The following is a 22,054-nucleotide window of genomic DNA, read 5'->3' on the forward strand; positions in this document are numbered from 1 at the left end:
AGTATCAATGAGCACAGCCTGTATCCTTATCTTCAAAAAATACCATTCTCCAGTAAAATCACTGAGGGCCCCTAAGATAAGTAGTTGGTCCAGCAACTGGGGTATTGAGGTTTGGTGTGTTGCTGTGTATTGTAATGCTAAGTGTTTGTGTGTGTGAATGGGTGGGTGGATGAGGGAGACCCGGTTGTCCCAGAGGCCCCACAAGGAGTCAAGTTATTTCTGATTGGTGAATAAAGATGTCCAGTCTATAGCTGGGCAGAATTGAGATAGGTGGGGACATTGGAGAGAGCACAGAGGGAAGAAAAAGGTGGAGAGAGGAGTAAAACACCATGGGTTGGAAGTCAAGAAAGTATGGCCCTGAGGGCTGGCCATGGGGATAAGAGCAGCCCAGATGAAATTTGGGGTTATCAATAGGAAATAGATTTTAATCGCACAGAGGGTAGATGCCTGCCCAGCTCTAGCATTATTTAAGGCTTATTATAAATATAAACCTTGTGTGTCTTTCATCTGGGAATGAAATGGTCAAAGTTGGGTTGAAACCCCAGATTGAGATTAAATATTTTCTACAACACTGGGGCAAAGAACATGAAAAAAGGAGGTGCCTGGGGTATCTTCTGGGGCCAGAAAGTAATGAGGGTTAGAAAAGGAGAGATGGAGGAGTGTGGGGGTAAAGAGAGAGCCAAGTCAGAGACAAGACAATAATCTGAGTTTTCATTGCAGGCACCACCCCCTAGGAAAGGGGGTTGTGCTCTCTTGCCCAGCCCACCCCCACATTATACTGAAATCCCAACACCTAGAACAGGACTAATGTGACCCTCCCTGGAGCTAGGATCTTTGCAAGTGTAACCAAGTTAAAATGAGTTCCTATGATGCACTGCAGAACCTCATAGCAGGAGATGCTGAGAACTTCCTAACCTATACCTCCCTTGGAGCACAGGATGGACCTAACCCTTTGTTTCTCACTCTGGCCTGAAATATCTTTCTATATTGCCTTATTTGCCAAGCTCTTGGCAACTTGTTGATTGGAGTCCTGGGGAAGCCAACTCCAATGGATGGTAAAGCTAGCAGATGAAAGTGTAAGCACAGAGAAGTTTCTGTCCTAATCTCCAAGTATCTTTCCTCTTCATTAAAGAGGTACAAAGAGTAACTTTAACATAGTGAAACCAAGTAACTGACAAGAAATCAAAGACAACACATGTCAACTCATGTCCTCTGACTTGAAACACTTGGAAAATTCATCACCCATGTAGTATCCTTACCAATGCAAAACCTCAGTCTATCCATGAGAAACAGCTCCCCAGCCCAAATCAAAGGACAGTATTATAGTGTTGTGATCAAGAGACTGGACTAGTGAACAGTCTACAGAGATGAAATGACTCAGGGCAAAGTGGGAATCCCGAGTTCTAGTTTACTTATCAACCTTAGACCAATGATGATTTCTTAGTCGTGATCATGTTCCTATGGTGATGTAAGGTGTTGAACATTAAAGGTAGACTGTAGGGGTTACACACAAACACTATATTTATTTCTCTGGGTCCAAAATTATCCAATTAAGAAAGAAAAAATAGTTGGGGGTGGGGTAGAGGCGTTATAAAAGGGGAAATCCAATGAAACCAGCCCAGTGATCTTCATTCAACAAGCTGAGACTTATGAAGTTGGCCCCGTAAGATGCAGCACACTGGTTTAATGCTTTTATTTTTAACTCTGCTTTGGTAGTACAAAATTCATAAAAAGTACAAACCAGACAGTTAAAAATACATTCCAACACTGGAAACCCAAAAGTTTTCCTTTACAAAATTTTTGCATCAAGGTGGCAACCGATTCACACCGAGAAGAGAGCCACTGGTAGTGTTGTGGACAGCGAACTTGTCAAGGATCCTCAGTATTTCAGAGTGAGGAAAGCGGAGACTTTAAATGCCGGTTGGGAACACTCGGGATTCTCAACAGACCGTACAAACCAGGACGAAGCTTATACGTTGAACCTATTGAATGCTTATTTTTTGGCATCTCTGGAAGCCAGGCACTCAACCACTCAACTGCTCAAGTATTAGAAAATATTTAAAATGTACTCTCGGTATATAAATACAATCTTAAATATTTTAGCTTTTTTGTTTTCTTATTGCTATAGAAAGTGCTCTACATTGGATTAAAAAATAATTAAAGCTGAAGAATATCTTACATATTAGCCCATCACAATTGAAAGAACACCATTTTTTTTGCAAAATGTATATTTTTTTTGCAAAATGTTTTTGTTTGTTTATGTAAAAATATTGGCTTAGCTGCACAAATATTATTCCCATGAACACACATTCTACTTCCTGGACCACAGTGAACCTGGCATCCACATGGGCTTCTCTGCTTTGTAGACACAACACACATACCAGTCACCAGCTGCCACTGTGGGTTTACATCAAACTGTACCTACCACATAAAATATCATGAGGAAAAAAAGTTAGTTTGTGTCCAGAAACAGAATCAAGTATTTTTTTTTTAACAGAAAATACCCTAAGGTATATATTTTTTTAAATCCCTTTTTTTTTTCTATTTTATTTTTGCAGAGCCAAATTTAAAAAACAAAACAAATAAAAACAAAACCACCCCCAGTACTCAGTGTATCATACTAACGGAAGTAGAGAATAAAGCTTGCCTCACCCCCCATTCCAGACCTATGCACTTTCAGGCATTTTATAAAACAAGGCCAAGAGAGGCTACAGGGCAAGAAGGCTCTAAGAGTGGCGGAACATGCCGGAAGTGCTCTACCACTGAGAGATGGCCCAGCACTTTCACCTTTTTGTTGTGAGATGAGACCTGGCTCAGTCACCTAGACTATCCCCTGAACTCTCTGTAGCCCACGGAGCCTTGAACTTAGGAAGCCATTACTAAGCATCAGTTAGAAGACAGACAGCAGGATCCTGAGTTAAACAAGCAGAGGTCTTCGAAAGGGTTTGTTTTGTTTCGGCTTTTGGTTGTCAAAACAGTTTTCTTTAGAGTGCTTGAAAGCATTTTCCCTTTTACTCAATTATACTAAAAGACAACTGTGTAGATTAAGTTCAATAAAAACAGTAATAGTCTCTGTATCTTCTAAGTGACCAGAGAATGGCAGGAGAGGACCAATGGAAGCAGGAGTCACTGCAGGGTGCCTGTGGTTCCATCTGATCCCCGACATCCTTGGGGATCAACTTCTGAGCACTACATGTTTCCAAAGGACCATTTGCAGGCACGAGTCTTCTGAAACAGCCCAACTGTGTGTATGACGATCTTATAAGCAACATCAAAATGGAGTCTGGGGTTTGGTAACAGACGTGAGCACACCAATACAAGCTCAGGCTCCAAATGGCTCCACTGTCCATAATGCCGTGAGTCCGAGGAGCCGACTGTATGAACAGCCAGGAATGTGCCAACCAGGAACCTCGATGGCCGGGGACGGTCCACAAGCACAGGCGATGGAGCGCTTTCCCTCTCGGGAACTGAACTAACATTTTCATCATGCCTGTTAAGCCCAAAACTTCTTTCAAAGCAAACTGAATTCTATGTCCAGTATAGCAAAAATATATTCCCTTTTGGGTTTGATCCGCATGCCCACTGACTTCATGGTAGAAACTGTATGAAATACATAAAATATTCCCTAGGCGACTTCATACCTCACAAGCCTTGAGTCTCTTAGGCGTCTTCGAGAAAGCGGCTGCTGCAAGAGAAAACAGCTAAGAGTAAAGATGTGACAAAGGGAAACAAACCACATGCTCATCGTCCTGAGTGTTTAAAAACATGTGAAAGCTGAGATCACCCATCACCCCCTACCCCATCACACGGTCCTTCTGGAACTTAGTCTAAGTACCACCGAAGCAAAGGACCTCGTCACCAAGAAAATCCAGAGTAGCAGTTCTCAATGTCTGAGTTGTCACCCCAAAAGATCTTTGGGAAACATAGATATTTACATCATGATTCATAATAGTATCAATATTACAGCTACAAAACAGCATCACAATAGTTTTATGGTTGGGGGGGCGTCACTCAACATCAGGAGCTGTATTAAAGGGTCGCAGCTTTTCATAGGAGCTCCCTCGATGGCAGATGCTCCCTCAGCCTGTGATCACTTCTCCAGGGGAAGGGGATCGTAACCCCTGCTGTGCCGTCTTGTCACAAGCTGTAGAGTGATAACCTCAGCCAAACTTACAAAATAGCATTCTAGGTCCCAAATATGTCCTGTCGTTCACAGCTTTATTATGCTGCTGAAGACGGAGATAGCCCAGGACAGAAGTGAAATTTGAAAGATACCACTGCATACTGAAACATGCATGCTGTGCGAGAAACCTATGCTGAGGAGCAAGCCTATATATTAAGGAGCAAAGTAACAAAGTCCAGGTCAATGAGATCAGGTCTGGAATGCAACATGTCATCAGAGTAAGAAGGTGTGGTATTCCAGGAGCCAAGCTGAGGCAGGAGGACTGCCACAAATTCAAAGTCAACTGGGGCCACAGAGACCTTGCCTCAGAACAAACAAAAAACAAAAAGGAAGGAAGGAAGGAAGGAAGGAAGGAAGGAAGGGGAAAAAAAGATAGTTTGTTCCAACCCAGAATTTCTCACTTAAAAGAATCCTACAGTAGATTTAGACACTGACCTTCAGGGGTGAGAACTAAAGACCCAGGTTGGACCAACGAGAGGATAAGATCAGAGGCCTAGAGTCAAACCTAGATCCTTAGTCCTGGCTGCTGAAGGTGGTTGTCCTCTGGCATCTCCAGCAGGGTACAGAGGTTTGCCCTAAACTGACTGATACCCAGTGTTTATCATGGTACCCAGCAGCCAAAGAACTCCAGCAGGAAGATGAGCATCATAAACTTCCTTAAACACTCAGTTCTCAGTTCTAAACAGCCACCTCTAAAGCTGATTTATAAACTGCCCTGTGCACTGTTATCTCTGCGCAAGGATGTGGAAAAGCCAAACTGCTGCTGCTTTAAGACCTAAAGAACCATGCAGCAAAGAGAAGACACCTACGCAGAAGCCCTCCCATCGGGTCTTTGCTCACAGCAAGGCAGCTATGAGTTACGGGTAAACACCTGTCTCATCATAATGACAGTTTAGAGAGGGGAAAAGAGACCACACACTCACAGGTGTGACCAGCCTACGGCCCAGAAGCCACACCCACGGATAATTATGGATGGTCCAACACAAAATCATAAACTTCCTTAAACACCAAGATAGTGTGTTTTGTCTTGTTTTGGGTAACTCGGTTGTGCTATTCTCGATTATAAGTTGGAAGAACAACACCACACAATGTCAAAAGGTTGACGCAAATGTGCAGCTGTGGCCTACTTTTTGTGGGTGAAACGGGGTACCTAAAAAGTGTGGAGTGCATTTGGTATAATTTTTTCCCATTAATTTATTTCTTCAGTTTATATCCTGATTGAGGTTCCCATCTCCTCTGGGTACCTCCCTCAGCCCCATCCTGAGAAAGGGGAACCCTGGGTATCAACCCACCCTGGCACACAAGTCACTGCAGGACTAGGCACACCCTTTCCGATTGAGGTCAGATAAGGCAGCCCAGTTAGGGGACCCAGATCCACAGGCAGGCAACAGAGTCAGGGACAGCCTCCGCTCCAGCTGTTAGGGGACCTGCACACTACATAATATCTACTACATAATACAGGGACCTAGGTCCAGCCCGTGCTTGTTCTTAGGTTGGTGGCTCAGTCTCTGGGAGCCTCCAAGGGTACATCTGGTATGTTTTAACAACACTAAATTCATCCCTTATTGTTATGGGAAAGGAACTGGATCCTTATTAACAAATAAGCCCACTCTGAATTGGTACTTCTCTAACACTTCAAACCAGTGTTAAAAGATGCAAAGGTCAGAGCTTCCTGTGGCTGGCACAGAAGCCACAAGAGCCCAACAAGAATGGACAGAGGGTGGAGGGAGGCCTCTTTGCAGTGTCCATCTACAGAACACCAGCTGTGTTTCAGAAGCTGTCTCCTTCTGTGAGGGCAATGTGATACAGAGCTAGACAAATGGATGCCCATACTGGGAGAGATTAAGCAGGACTTTGGTGCACAGAATCCCAGCTATAACTACATCCCTCATAAAGCAAGACTGGTGGGAAGAAGGAACAACTTAAGTCACTAGAGATTCATCAGAAGCAAAGGAAAAGGCCACTGGTGCTTCTCTGAATGTTGTAACTTACCCGCACTCAAAGTGTAAGGTGGAGCTCAGTGAATCAAATCCCCATCGAAAACAGCTTAACATTCTCTCCAGTGGCTGACTTTAAGGAAGCTAAGGAACAGGTTCCAACACTGTCTCTACTCCCTCATGTTATCTGCAACTGAGACTCGGTCAGAGTCTACCTTTAAGCTTCTGCCATTTCTAGAGTATCACCACAAAGATCTCTGATCAGTGAGACTCCTTGGCTGACAGCCTCCATCTCCCTCCACCCTCTGAACCAGTGGCCATGTAAACTGGCTTGCAGTTGATAATCCCAGCACGAGGGGACTCAGAGGCAGGAGGATTGCTACAAATTCAAGGCCAATCTAGGCTGTAGAGTGAGAGTTTATACAAAAACAAAACAAAACAAACAAGAAGTCCATACAAAAAAACACAAAACAAAACAAAAACCCAACCGCTTGACTAAGAGGTCTCATTCTGCTATGTTCACCCACATTAATTTATCCACTGTCCTCTTTAATCTCAGAAGGCTCCATTTGGATGTAAGTTTACACTGTCAGGTTCCCATTCACAACCACCGTTGTTAAAAAAACAAAACCAAAGCCCTTTAAATTTCGTTATTGATAAGGTTAGCCCCCCCCCCACCTATCTACCTAAGTATCTATCTACCTACCTGTCTGTCTGTCTCACTCTCTGACTCTGTGCTCAATCCCACCCCCAATCTGACACATATACACACACAAATACGGTTTCACTGTGTAGCCTTGGCTGGCCTGGAACTCACTATGTAGATGAGGCTGGCCTTGAAATCAAAGCTATTCACCTGCATCTGCCATGCTATACCATGCCCAATCTATATTGGGCATTTTTCATATTTACTGATCACTGTGCTTTCAATAAAACACAGCTCTCACATTTTGACAATGGGCTTAAATAATTAAAACCTTAGCTTTTAAATACCAATAAGGAGCAAGTATTTATATATGAATCACTGGGGACAGGGCAGAGGGGAAGGGGTTAAAGCCCTTACAGATGTTTTCACTCAGAAATACATAAAACAAAGAAACAAACAAAAACCTAATAGACATTAGTGAATAGTATTACAAATTCTACTCACTTCTTTTCTAAATAATGTCCAGAGAAATCAAGCCTCAACAGAGCCACAGTTTCTGATGCTTTGCTTGCTCTGGGAGTCAGCAAGTTGCCCCTGAACTGGGTTATACACTAGTAGCAACATACGTTCTCAGCAACAACTGAGAATTGTTAACAACACTTAAAATTCTCCAGCCCTTGGGAAAGGTTAGACTCGGGAAGAATTTCTGCCACTGATGCTAGTGTGGCTCTGGACCTGGAGAAATGAGGCCTGAGTCTCAGCTCACCTCTGACCTCAGTCTCCACTGAGCTAATGCAGAATAATATAACTGGACAGCATCACCTTCTGGTGATGATGAAGCAGTTTAGCCATGGCTGCCCTGTGTCTTATAAGCAGTACACACACACACACACACATACACACACACACACACACACACACACACACATACACAAACTGTTTTGAGCCCCAGTATTCTCTATCACACAAGGCATAGCTTTACCCTTGAAACCAAACGGGTGACCTTTCCCAAGCACTTTCCTTTTATAAATTTTTATCCAATGCTCATATAAGGCCTGCGGCCAGTCCATCAAATTAAGACTCTCCCATTCTCTTTGAAAATTAGAAAGAGGAAGAGGAAGAAAGTATTTTCCACAAAAATAACAAAAGTTCTGGAAGCTAGGGACAAGAAGACAAGCTATTAGTTGCAGCTGGCATTTCCTGACATCATCTTTCACTCTAGAATTTAACTAAATAACTAACTAAATAAATAGATAAAGCAATGACAAGAATGTAAGGGCTGAGCAAGTTCAGGAAAAGACTCCAAGTATTCTACTAGACACTTGGCAACAATCTGAAGGAAAGGAGGAGCTGGCCTCCCTGAGAAGTCAGCTGAAGGTCAGTAATGCAGGCTGTGATTGGCTGCGCGTGCTCCGGAGAGCAGACTCGCATCCCAAAGCACACAGGCTACAGTGCATACCCCAGAGATTTGTAGTCAGAAGACCCTGAATCAGCAAAGCCTTCCCATGCTGGCCTTCTTGGCTTTGACTCCCTACAGGGCACAGCAATTTCTAAGGCATTCTCAACACAAAAATGGCTCAGATTCTCGAAGGATTTGTCAATGGTGTCCTGAGAGTCCAAAGCTGTTTCGTTCTTAAGGAGGGAAGAAGCTGTCAGCAGTGTGTTCTGAAATATACTCTCTTGTCCACATGTCTTTACTTGCAAATGTTTCTACGAGGAAATACTTTTGGTCTGTTTTATTTTTCTTTGGGAGGAAGTTGCAGGGGCAAAGGAAGGGGTCAGGGGATGAGAGGAATTGTGGTGTATGATGTAAAATTCACAAAGAAAAAAAAAAGGAGAGGCGATTCACAGCACTCAAGAAATAGCCAGGCTGTAGAGATGGCTCAGTGGTTAGAGCACTGACTGCTCCTCTAGAGATCCTGAGTTCAATTCCCAGCAACCACATGGTGGCTCACAACCATCTGTAATGGGATCTGATGCCCTCTTCTGGTGAAGACAGCAACAGTGTACTCATATACATAAAATAAATAATCCTTTTTAAAAAAAATTATACATATTCTTGTCAGCTAAGCTAACGACTATTTCATTTCATTTCATAGGAAGGTTAGGGATGCCTGTAATCCCAGCACCCTGGACTCAGAAACAGCATATTTGAATTGAGAAGACCAGCCTTAGACATATAGTAAGTTTGAGGCTAATCTGGGCTATGAGAGTGAAATAGTTGTATGAGTGTAGTGATGTATACCCAAAATCCCAGTTCCTGGGACGCTGAGGCAGGAGGATCACTGGGAATTCAAACACAGCTTAGACTACATAGTAAGTACCAGGCCAGCCAAGGGTGCATAGCAGAACCCTGTGGAAAAGGAAAGAAAAGGAACAGAGAGGGGTTGGGGTTGAGCAGTTTGCTTACAATCATCAGTAGTTACGTGATACAATTTTGTAGGTTGATGTCAAAGCAATACATGATTGAACAGTAGAGAGTGGGGTGGGAACAAAGTTTTGGTAAGGCGGGAGAGAGAGGGAAGAAAGGAGAGTCAAGATGGAAATGGAGAAGGATTTAGACCCAGGTGGTCTAAATTGGCAATAGGTAGATATGAATATTTTCAAGGGTTTCTATAGGTCAATTTGTCGTATCTAGGTAGGTGGTTTATGTCTTTGTCAACTGGTTGTAAGTTTAAGTTTATTGTGTGGATGGATTGTGAATTGAGAATTTAACATATAAATCTGATTGGCAAATTATTGATTATTGAGTCATGATTTTGCCGGGCTGTGGGGAATGTGAGCAAAGTTCCTGGCTGGGAGAGAGACAGCTGAGAGAGGGTGGCTCCTGGACCTCATGGTAGAGAAGCAGCCAGGGTGAATAGTTCCAGCTCAGTGGCCTGCAGCTCCACGAACTGGTAGCCTCTGATTCTTTTTAAATATTTACAGCAACAAAACTTAAAGTAAATGGATACAGTTTAAAATTAAGCTTTAATCACCAAAAGAAAATAACCAAAGCAGAGTGTTTTCAGTTTAAAAAAATCTAGAATAGAAAGAAGTATCTATGTGAGGAAAGGGATAGAGCGTGGGATGAGAGTCAGGATGTATTATAGACACACAACGTTCTCAGAGAACAAAACTTAACACAAGTTAAAAAAAGAAACGCCTAACAATTGACTTGCTTTCATTTTAAAATTCTAACTGTAAACATATGAGAAAAAAAAAAAGTAGGAGCAAAATCCCATAACCCAGTGGAGGCAGGGATCCCAAGAATCACACACAAAAAGGCAAGAGCAGACAAAGGAGCTTACGTAACACTGAAGCTTCCATACAGCCACAGAAACAAGGGTGAAGGCACAACTTAGTATGAGGAAAAATATTACAAATATATTGAAATAAAAGTGTCATGTTCCCCACAGCTTGGGTCCCAGAACCCCGCCTAGAGCTAGCAAGGGAATGGCATACGCACAGTGAAGCTGGAATCTACCAAATATAATTTATATATGCACGCACATACACATATATGTATATATATGCTAGATATATATACATATATGGTAGATAATATGTATAATCCATAAAAAAACTAATATGTATAATCCATAAAAAACCTGCAACAACTCAAGAGCAAAACAAAAACAAAAACAAAAACACCTCAGTCCAATTTTCAATGGGATGAAAGTTGAAAACTGGTTAAAATTACAAATGTATGAAATGTGGCGTAACTTTTCAAGTCAGCATTTTCAATCAGAGGTGATCAGCAAGTGGGAAAAGGAGAACACAGCTCAGAGACACGTGCGAGAACTTGAGCTGCATCATTTTTACAAAAAGCCAGAGACCAGTGACAACAGAGACAAGGCTGTGGCACCTGGAGACTGAAAGCAGTTCCATTTATTTAACTTTGAAGAACAAAAGCTTATTCTTCTAAGAGAAAATTAAAACACATGTTCTGGAGGGGGACAGGGGAGAGGAACCATTTTGACGGCACTGCCAAAATAAACCAGGCAGAATGGAAGTCAGAATGAGCTACAAAAGGAGTTCAAGCCACAGGGGCAGGGAGGGATAGCCAGAGAGGGAGAGGACAAAGAGAGCATTTTGTTTTTAGAAGAGGAAAGGAGAGAAAGAAAAATCCTGCTCCATGGTCCCTCAGCAGCTCCACGGGTCAGCTGAGGACCTCTGTGCACAGCAGGAACTGTGGGTGTCCAGTCCTCTGCATCAGAAGACAGAATACTTGCACATCATGCACATTTCTGCCTGTAAATTCTAAATCACGCCTGAACTACTTATCATACCAAATGCAAGTAAATGTTATGCAAACAGGTATTGATTGCCATGGGAAGACAGGGGTACATATGCAGTCAGGACCGACAGAGGACTTCTAGAAAGATTTTCAGTTGGACAGTGTATGAATGCAAAAGTGCAGAGTTTGTGGATATAGTAAACTGACTTCGGCAAGCATAGATTCTGTTGAAAGAGAGAAAGGAGGGAGAGTGGGAAGGAGGAAAGGGATTGGGAATAGGGAGAAGAACCCAATAACCCAATAAATAAGAGAATCTAGAGTAAAATTAAGGTGCTACAATAAAGCAGCTAGAAAACCCAATTTGAACAAAATTACATTTAAGGAAAAAAAAAACTTCACTTGCTCTCTCTTGCCCTCTTGCTCCTTCCCCCTCCCTGACTCTCTCCCTGTCCCTTCCCCCCTCTCTCCATGTGCTCATGACCGGCCTCTACTCCTCTACTCTATTCCTCTCTCTCTCTCTCTGCCTCTACTACCCTCTTAACTCTCCCATGACCTGAATAAACTCTATTCTGTACTAAAACAAACAAGCAAAAACAAAAAAAAAAAAAAAAACCCAAAAACGTCAAACATTTAATTTTAACTACATAAAAACAGACCAGCCTTTTCACTACTTTATATAAAGTATGTATTTCCCTCTCTTTGAGACAAGGTCTCAACTGTGTAGCCCTGGCAGGCTTAGAACACAGGCGTAGAGCAGGCTGGTTGCCCATTCACAGATCTGCCTGCCTCTGTCTCCTAAGTACAGGGAATAAAGGCGTGAGCCACCACACCAAGCTATTGCTACATCTTATGGCATATCTTCTGACTCAGTCCTGGGGCCCAGATTTCAGACCAGATGAAAACTTCCGGGTTCTGTTGGTTGAAAGTAAGTCAAATCAACTATCCCAAGCAAATTTTCCTCAGAAACATAATAAAACTCATTGACCTTTAAAATATTACAAATTCGTTAAGGGATTTTTTTTTTTTTGGTTTGGTTTGATTTGGTTTTTGCTTTTTCTTGGTCCATTCTCCAAATAATTTGGCAGAGATACAACGTAAGACCCGCTTTTCTTAAAACAGGTTGACGTCTATGACAACTGAAGCCGGGTTCCCTGGGTTGCACTGTGAACTCCAGTTTCCTCATAATTACAAACAAGTTGTTTAAATTTTGAACTAAAGAACTTCACCTGCATAGTGAGATAACAATTATTTCAAAGGTTATAGACACTTCATTATTATTCTGTCTGCCTTTGAATTTTTTAATTCCCATAATAACCTTTTTTTTATACCTCAAGATTAACTACAGTAAATTGGGGTATGAGAGAATATGTTTCCTTCTTGAAGCCACTAGGTGATTCTTACTGATTTGAACAGCACACATCAGTATCCCATATACTACATTGGCACTTGCCTTGAATCTGTGCATTGATATCTTCCCTTCATATAAAAAAAGGAGGTATGGACAGTTAAGAACTATGTATTTCCAAATGAGCTCACACTGGTGTGCCTCTAATAGAACCTAGTTATGTAATCCTGGTAGGTGTCAGAGTGCATTGTAGTTCTAAAATGGTCAGTAGAAGTGTTCAACAGCCAGGGCTTAGGCTTCCTCCTAAGGATCACCACAGGCTGACTGAGTCAGGCTAGCGTTCTATCTTGCAACTCAAAGATGTGGGTACAAGTCTTGAATCTGCTGTCCAGTGATGTGGCCATTGATTGATACGTAACCTATCCACCCATGTACGAGATTCCTCATCTGGGATGCTGGTGTGAACCTTGTTAGGAAACATTTATAACAACGACAATGGCAGAGTACCAGTGCTGTGTCCAGAAAGCTAGAATCCCAAGTTCACACGAGCTGCTGTCAGGAAACAGTCACTCACCCTCTTTCCTAGGGTCCTCTCAGCTGAGAAGCCAACTTTTTTTTATTTCCTCTTTAAAGAAATTACCTAAGCCAGGTAAGGTAGCCCACACTAGTAATAGTAGTACTCAGGACGCTGAAAAAGGACTATGTCGTAAGTTCCAGGCCAGCCCAGGCTGTGTGGTAAGTTCCAGACCAGCATGAATTACACAGTTGAGAAACTCTTGTCTCAACAAACAAAAATACAAAAAAAAAAAAAAACAAAACAAAAAACAAAAGAATCCCCTATTTAGCTCCCAAAATTAGAAGGGGCCAGATCTCCCTCAACACAAACCCACAGGAACAAGCTGTAAAGAGGGGCCAGTACCTCCATGCTTTGGAGAGTTAAGGGACACACCTCCTCCAGGTGGCTTCCAGAATCTCTTTAGCTCTTTGACCCTGCAAGCTATTAGAGAAGCACAGTGACCTTTGTGCCTTCCACTCAGCCTCACCCTCCAAGTGCGAATTACCACAGGATACAGCAACACCATCCAACATGTCCAGTGTGCGCAGCATGACAGGGCCTACACTTCATCACAACCTCAGAGAAACCTCATTGTCACCCCAAGACAGGTAGTCTCATTTCCATGAACCAATGAGACGGAAAAGGCTGCCACACCTGGCCCAAGCTTCAGTGTTAGAGTAACAAACAGAGCATTGTCCCTGACAGCCAGATCCAGGACACAGGTTCAGCTCGGCCAGTCTACCATACTGTGGAGGTTGTGCCTAACCTTAATTCGTTTATATGCTTCAACCAGGCCTCACCCTTTTACATATAACAAGCATAAAGACAACAAACATTCCTCAAGCCAGAAAGGAAGGTGAAAGCTAAGCCAACAGGAAGTCATTACAGGAAAGTAGCTGAGCTAAAGCTTTTGAAACGTCTAAACAAAGAAGCCATCTTTGGAGCGCTCCAGGACAACCGGTGCAAGGAGCAATATTGTTCCTGGGGTATCTAAGTAATATTCCGGGGCTGGAGAGATGGCTCAGTGGTTGAGAGTGCTGTCTGCTCTTCCAGAGGTTCTAGGTTCAGATCCCGGCAGACACATGGTGGCTCACAGCCATCTGTAATGGGATTTGATACCCTCTTCTGGTGTGACTGAAGACAGCTACAGTGTACTTATATATAATAAATAAAGAGACTTCTTAATGTTCCTACCAAGTACTGCAGAGTAATATTCCAACTGGTGGTTCATAATAAATGAAGGAGAATGGTTTTCCAAGTTCAAAACAGCAGCCTGCTATTCCAGTATTTTTCAAACACAGTCTACTTAAACAAGGTAAAAATGGATATCTTTTGTCACACGCTATCTTTTGTTGTTTTGTTTGACCACAAGAGTCTCACCGGCCACTCTCAAAGTCATAATCCTCCTGCCTTAGCCTCCCAAGTGGAGACAGGCCTGTACTGATGTAGTTACACTAGGAACTTGAGGTGATCCTTCTCCCAGAAGGCTGATTCCTGTCTCACAGTCCTTACCCTCTTTACAGGGGGCTCTGGGTAGACAAGTATTCATGAAGTCCTAAAGACTCGGTGCCCTGAAATCCCAACAGTTTCAGGGGAGCTCTCTTACTTCCTGTGTGGCCAACATCCTCCAGAGGGCTGTCCAACCCACCCTGCCACCCTTTGGCCCCAATGTCCCCAAAACCACAGCTCACCAGCTACTCTGTGTCACTTCGCTCCCTCTTCACGGGTGTTACAGGCACATCCCCGTTGACACTCTCAATCCCGCTGACAGACATCAAACTTCTGCGCTCCTTCTGGTTTGACTTGTGCTCCACCTTTGTGACTCTGAACCTGAGGCCAGAAAAGAGATGTGACTGTGCTTTGCTATCCCAGTTCCAAGCAGAAACTGTAGGTGAAAGAGAGAAAGAGAGAGAGAGAGAGGGAGGGAGGGAGAGAGAGAGTGTGTGAGAGAAAGAGAGAGAGAAAGAGAGAGAGGGAGGGAGGGAGGGAGAGGGAGAGAGAGAGAGAGAGAGAGAGAAAGAGAGAGAGAGAGAGAAAGAGAGAGAGAGAGAGAGAGAGAGAGAGAGAGAGAGAGAGAGAGAGAGAGAGAAAGGAAAAGAAAAGAGAGTCTGTTTTTCCCTGCAGACCCCTGAGCAACATTCCTAACAGTTAATGGAGCACACAAAGTGGATCAGGAAACACTTAGGCTGAATAACCAAGATGGCCACCGCATAGCCACCTTGAGCAAATGCACACCTGCCAGGCAGAGGAGCCAAGTATGACTTTACCACTGGAAGTTGTTTCTGCTTTCCAAAGGCAAATTTACATTGATTTTCACTCGAGATTAAAGAAAAAAACAAATAAAGAATTTAATTTTAATTTCATTAAAAAAGTGTGAGAAAAGTTAAGGCAATCTACTGTCTTTTTAGAACAGTGTTCATCAAACCCCCAGAGCCTTCCAGTAACCAATGTTATAGTGGTGGCCTTGTCCAAAATGAGGTCACAAGCCACATAGAGGAGGACTCTGAGAAGCAGAGACTAACCTGTCAGCCTAGAAGAGTCGTAACCAAACATTCTGAAAAGCAGCCATAATGATTAAAAACCCACCACCCACAACATCTAAGAGGGGGGTGGACTTGGAGCCCTGAAAGATGCATTCTGGAGCTAAGCTGAGAATTTTCAGCACATTTTTCAAGGCGAAACCGAATGTGCTTTGTCCACACGGGTTCAGGTTCCCATTCACTGTGTTCATAAATTCCCATGACTCTGCCTCTTGATAAAAGTATGGTCGTGAGTTGCACTGTTCTGCCGTAGAGACAAACGGCCCTTGTCCTTGTCCTGAAGACCACTGTCACACAGAACAAGACTCAACAAAACTAAAATTACAATAAGAACCTTTAAAACTGACAATATTCCTTGGATGCTCTTGAGCCCGAAACTACTCTAAAACCTTTGTCTGAGTCGCCATGTTCAGCTTTCACAGAAGCCTGGAAAAGTGGCTGTGATTGCCTCCACACCTTGGGCAGCGAGGAAACTGAGGTACAGTGACAGAATCGTCTGTAAGTAGTGGGACCACAGCTATATCAAGGTAAAAGCAATGAGTCCAGTCGACATTTCCTCCACGTTTGGCCTAATTTAAGCCCAGCACTTACTCTGTGATTCCTGCATGGCTGACCTTTCCCAGTGTTTCACAGCTGACACAATGCACTTCCTGTATAAACCCTCAAACTGCATGAGTGCCCCCTGCAAACCTGCCCGTGTCAAGTCTCACTGAGATGTCCATCGATCTTCACATCACATGAGGATCACAAGGAAATAATACTCTGGGACTGAGGGACCCAGGGGACAGCAGAGGTGACTGCAAATTAAAAAGTCACTGCACCAGGTGTGGATCTTAAGTGACAGAGATTGGAAAGTTCTGGACCAAACCTGTATTTCTCTATTTCTGATGCATGGCTGCATGACATTTCCCGATGGCCTGGCATTTTGGTGAAGACAAGTGACCAGCCAGAGCCAGTGGCACAGGAATCAATTGATACACACCACCCCAGGTTGCTTTCACTAAAAACCCCTGCATGGCACCTGCCACGACTCGCTCTGTTTACAAACCTGCAAAGTCAGGAGTGGATGGGGCCTCTGGCTCTAAATAGCTGTCATACACTAACATGATCATCTGTTACATCCATTTACAGAGAGTAATTAATTTCTCACCTTTTAATTAATACTTGTTCTATATGAGCTATCAAGAGCTGGTCTGTCAGGAACACCCAAGATCCAAACCAGGACATATCCAAGAAGCCAGAGTCATAAGAACTTAACCCCAAATAAAAAGCTAAGGATAAACCTGTAACCATGGCAACCAGGTCCCACACACAAGCAGCATCAGGACCCCTTACCTGCCCACAGAGAGGACGGTGACCTCCCCCTGTCGCCGCGGCCGTCCTTCTTTGGTTTTGTTGGTGGGTTTTATGAAGTGCCACCGCTTATGCCTACAGCGCTGGCACACGTCCCGTTCAACAACACCTCCCACTGTGTGTAGATGGTGACCGCAGACATGCTTTCCTGGAGTGGCCCCTGGTGACAGGGGCCCAGGACTCACAGGTGGGCTCCCTGGTGTGCTAGGAGTGACAGGGCTGAGGTGGAGAAGAAGGAGACAAGTTAAAAATGGCTACTTAGAAGAAACCCCAGTGAAGGCAGCTGTTTCCTGAGATGCAGGAAGGTTTAAGCCAACAAAGCCTTCAATTGTACAAATGAACTCTGTGAACTGGCCCCAGGCAACAGCACTCAGCTCTCAGGACTATGCAACAGCTGTTCCTTCGAACAATGACAGTAGCCGGGCTGGGGAATGAGCCACTGTTCCGAAGGAAGCCACGCAATTCAGCTTCACATAATTTTTCCCCAAAACTCCCATTCTCCTCCTCATACAATCACACTGGTTTCTCACACATAGCCAAGAGTCCGCCTGAACTCCAAGCAAGACACCCTGGGTGTACCATGGGAAGGAAAAAAAATGGTTAGAATATTAGATCCAATCTGACTATTACATCAAAGAAGAAACTTCCAGGCTAAGAGACAGTGATACTGGAAGTAGATGCTGATGTTGACAACAGAATACCTAATCATCTCCTAAGAACGGCCTATGTGTTAATTTAATAAATCCTGATGGGTCTTTATGGTATAAGCATTACTCCCCTTACCACAAAATAAGGACCCTGGGGCTCAAAGAAGCAAAGTATCTTACCAAGTATGAACAGCACCTAAGTGGTTTTGAGATTAAAACCTAGAAAGTCAAATTGTAGAGCCCCCACCCACCCACCCATTCATGCCTGCAGCCACACACAGTGCTTCAGAGACTGGTGACCAGTTGGGTAACCTAGAAGACATTTGGTCAGACCAGCTAAGATATATAAGGCAGGATTACGGACAGAAGATGTCAATTATGTTCAGAAAGCATATACCAACCCTATGCTAGAAAGGGGGGGGCTCCAAACAGCGCAGGGCTCAACTGACAAGGAGTCAGTCCTCTGAGAGGGGACACAAGAGCCTCAAAGCCACACAGATGGCTGGCAGAAACCAGCCTCTGGGCAGCCAGCAGTCAGAACTAGAACACTTCAAAAGCAGTCCAGGCCATGCTCGAACTGAGAAATCAAAACAGTAACAACAACTATAAGTTCTCATGTACTCTTTAGCAATGTCCTTAAAGCTGCCCAAACACACAGTAGGACAATGTTAGCTCGATGCCATGTATTAGAAAATTAAGCTCATTAACTACATCCTCCCAACAAGTATCAGTGATTACACAGCCCCATAACAGGCCCACTGTGAACTGCGTTCAGGCTACTGGGAGCTAATAGGTACTGAACACCAGATATCTAAGGCGAAAGGTTAGAAAACATCAGTCTCTATGTCCTAAACTCCATCTCCAGAACTTCTTGAGCACGCGGCTCAGTGTTCGGCATAGCCCGTGATGTGCACATACAACAAGGTCCATCTTACAGACACATTCACATTAAAGATGTGTTAGGGGCCAAATACACAGAAGACCCTGCTTATTCTAGCATGGTACTCCATCCCAGTTCAACACCCTGTCACACTTTTCATATTCTCTGGCCACCGAACCATTCCCAGGTGGCCTGTCTACAGAACCTGTTGACATCAGTACAACCTGGCACAGACAGCACTTCTTTCCTGTTGACCTTCTGGTTCCCACAACCCCCCAAATCCCAACCTGTACCTCTCAGAAGGCCTTCCACACCCATTGCTATGCCACACCGGCTGAATCCTTTCAGGGCAAAGATCTGTGACTACCCTATTCTATCCTACACTGCATCATATATCCAGTCCATGTTCCTAGTTGGAAAAATTGAGAATTATTTAGACATAAATTACAGGGGAAATCGGGTGCCCAACAACCATGACCTATAACCAGTAATACAAAAACAGATGATAGCAGGTATTTCAAACTGACCAGGTTATCATTTAGTTACTGTTGATCATATAGGTCTCGCAGGAGCCAAAGTGCTCTGTCTTCCTGGTAATAATTGAACAATGTTAACACAGTGCTTTATAGGCAATGGGTCTGGAACTCAACAGGCTCAGTTAAGTTGCCCCTCAACAGGCAGCCAACTACACACTAGAGGCAGGGCACAACCACTCTTGAGCTCTGAACCTGCTCTTTGACTCTTCTTAGCCAGTAACCTCACTTTCTCCAACACTACCGTTTGCCGTAAGAGTTCTCAACCAGGGTTACTGAGACCCAGGCTGATCCAAGGCTTTCTTTGAAGTCCTGATGTAAGGTTATCTCAAACCAGGAAGAAGCTTGGCAGAGCCAGTAAAGACCTAGGGGAATGTCGTTGGAGGAACTGACTTCATCCCGAGAACTCAGCTCTTCCATGGGTATCAGATCCATGACCACTGTGTGCTCCGTTTGTGGAGCACTTGAGATATCTTCTGTTTCCCTTGTGTAACACTGTTTGATTGGCTTCCTGTTGACTTCTATATGACAGCTTTCCACCAATTGTACCCCACTGTCCCCACAAAAGCTGTATTTAAGATGGTGTGTCCCTTAATAAACTCACTTGGCATAAGCCATCGGCTTGCACAAGAACTCCTGGCCCCAGCTTTCCGTCTTCCTTATCTTCTATTTCCCAGCTCTGGCCCTCAACACCTTGTGGGTTCTGGACCCAATTCCTGTGAGCTCAGGTCACAGAGTGATGTTGTCAGTGTATGGAGACATTTTAGGTTGTCACACTTTGAAGGAGAGGGATAGGGCTCTGTCATCCAGTCAGCAATCCACCTTGTTCCAGCCATTACTCTTAGCAAAGACTTGCCTGACCCCAAATGCCAATAGTACCCAAAGGCTAGAGGCCAGCTCTAGCTGAGCACAGTACCAAGGGCATCAGTCCAAACAGACAAATGAAAACTGTCTCTATCCACTGGAAGAGAGGCACTCACCTTTCAACGTCACCCACGCTGTTATCAGCTACCATCGCTTTCAGAATATCTGCATTCGCTGAGGAAAACAAAAACAAAAAAACAGAAGAGAACTAAATGGGGTGAATGAGCAATCAGAGACATGTTAGAAAAGCTGCCTGTGAAAAGCCTCACTCCTCCTCTCAGCTCCCAAAGGCCCAGATGAGGAAGGTGGGAGGAGGTTTAGTTCCCATTTGGCTAACTGCCTTTGCTCTGCTCTAGGGCTACAAAAGCCCCTACATTGGACAAATGCCTCAAATGTATGTGACATGGGAGGGCTTAACTTAGAGTTATAGTGTTCATTCTTTAAAACCCCACGAATGTGAGCTGTCAACACACTGAGCCCACGCTTCTTAGGTTTGACCCACACCCACACCCTATGTTCTTATTCCTCACAGAGTGGCCAGTCACAGGCTACCGTGAATGTCAAGCTTCTTTTGGCTATTCAATAGTCAAGGCCAAACGCTATCACCAACCCCTAACCTTTTCCATTGATCTTTAAAGCATAGTTCTCATGACTAACTACAATACATTTTCCAGAGAGGAAAAAGAATAAATAAATTGCTATTTACCACATGAACTAATGACAGGTAGCACATTAAAGCTTACATCACATGACATCCCCAGAGAAGGACAGTTAACTCTAGTTCTAACTCTACTGGGGGAGTTGAGAGGCGAGGGCTCACGTGCTGTCTGCTTCAGAGCCTGACTTCCTTTTTGCCCCTCCCAGTTTTTTCCCTTACCCACCCTCCCATGAAAATACAATAGCAAAGATTTATACCCACCTCTGGCCTATGGCCTATCTGTTGCCTTACATAGAAAAAAGTGAGTTTGCTGTCATTTTGTTTTATTTTTGTTTTGGGTTCCCCCATGATCTCCAGTTTCCCCATACTGTGGGAACCACACCACCCCACTGCAACTTTTAGGAATCCATTGGGGTGGGGGCGGTGTTTCTAAGAAATATTTACATAAGTCAGTCATCCCTTTCCTAAAAAAAGTACTTTCCCCTCTTTTTTGCCCCTCGAAATTGTGAGAGTGTCTAAATGTAAAACTGAAAGTTTTTGGTTATTTAAGAAAACAAGCTCTGGGTTAGATCTACACTATTTCCACCCACACAACAAAAAAAAGACACATTGACACTGGCACACTTCATAAGCTTGTGATATAAGTCGCCTTCCCATGTGACTGATAATGAGGACTCAGGAAAAGAATTTCCTTTCAGATAATAGGCTGGAGTGTTGCCTGGGTTTCCATGTGCTTTGGTTTCCCCAAAGATTCCTGTGTTGAAACCTTGGTCTCCATTACAGCATCTGTATGTGCTGTTATTGCTGTCCTTGGCTTGGCATCCTTTGATGCTATCCTCCCTCAAGTTTGCTACATGATGGCAGCACACAGGTGGAACGTGGTGCTATGAGAAATGGTCCAACCTTTGGAATCCAGAGAAGGTGATTAGGTCATTGGAACACTGCCCTCAGAATTCAGACAGCTCTTAGGATACTCTTTCACCATTAGTTCCCAAGAAAGGGTTGGTATAAATATAAAAGTTCAAGGGGTGGGGATACAGCTCAGTGAGAGTATCCTTAGCTCGCAGGTGTCCCTGCATTTGAGTCCTAGCCTCACAAGGAGAGATGCTCTTTCTCTGGCTCCCTGGTTACTGTATGTTCTTTGCCTTTCTCCAATGCTCCCAGCACGTTGGTATCCACGAAGATGTGACCAGCCAGGTGGACCCTCATCGAAGTCAAAATCAATGAGGCTGCCTGATGGGGCCTCCATCCTTCAAACTGTGAGCTACTGCAAACCACTCTGCTTTCAAAATGCTCTGTATAGCCCATTATAAATAGCAGAAGATGAACTAATAAAGAAGTATAGTCTCATATATGTCTTATATAAAACACAAAGTAAATGGCCAGTTTGCACTTTCCCATAATTTACCAAACTTGACAAAAGAGAAAAAAATAACAACAAAGGGAACGATGTCACAGCAGCTGTAACAGATTTCACAGTGAGAAGCATTCAAAAGAAAATTGTTTAAAGTGACCTGCGAAAACAACCCCCTAAAAATGATGAGTGCCCGCTAAATAAAATGTGAGGTTGTTTACTAGGCCTTGACACTTCACAAACTCCTACACAATGCAGAAAAGCCCACTGACTGCACAGACACCACTCGGTGTGGCTCTGTAGAGAAGAGGGATCCAGACAGCACTGAAGTTATTCCAG

General features: G+C 43.8%; 1 protein-coding gene across 2 annotated transcripts in view; it reads right to left on the reverse strand.

Moving 5' to 3' along the window:
- Positions 1-1,503: 1,503 nt before the first annotated feature.
- The window catches only part of RELL1 (RELT like 1), a 55,254-nt gene continuing 34,703 nt past the window's right edge, over positions 1,504-22,054 (reverse strand). The window contains exons 4-7 of one of the 2 annotated variants that reach the window (XM_080910074.1): positions 19,820-19,877; positions 16,762-16,998; positions 14,578-14,716; positions 1,504-3,682 (exon numbers count right to left, since the gene is read on the reverse strand). In XM_080910074.1, coding sequence (XP_080766200.1) covers positions 14,581-14,716; positions 16,762-16,998; positions 19,820-19,877 — 431 coding nt within the window. In that variant the 3' untranslated portion in view covers positions 1,504-3,682; positions 14,578-14,580. Of the gene's footprint in view, positions 3,686-14,577; positions 14,717-16,761; positions 16,999-19,819; positions 19,878-22,054 lie in introns of both variants that reach the window. The other variant, XM_080910073.1, reaches the window with a different exon arrangement.

The sequence above is a fragment of the Micromys minutus genome, assembly GCF_963924665.1.
Source record: "Micromys minutus genome assembly, chromosome: 1".
Taxonomy (NCBI): Eukaryota; Metazoa; Chordata; class Mammalia; order Rodentia; family Muridae; genus Micromys; species Micromys minutus.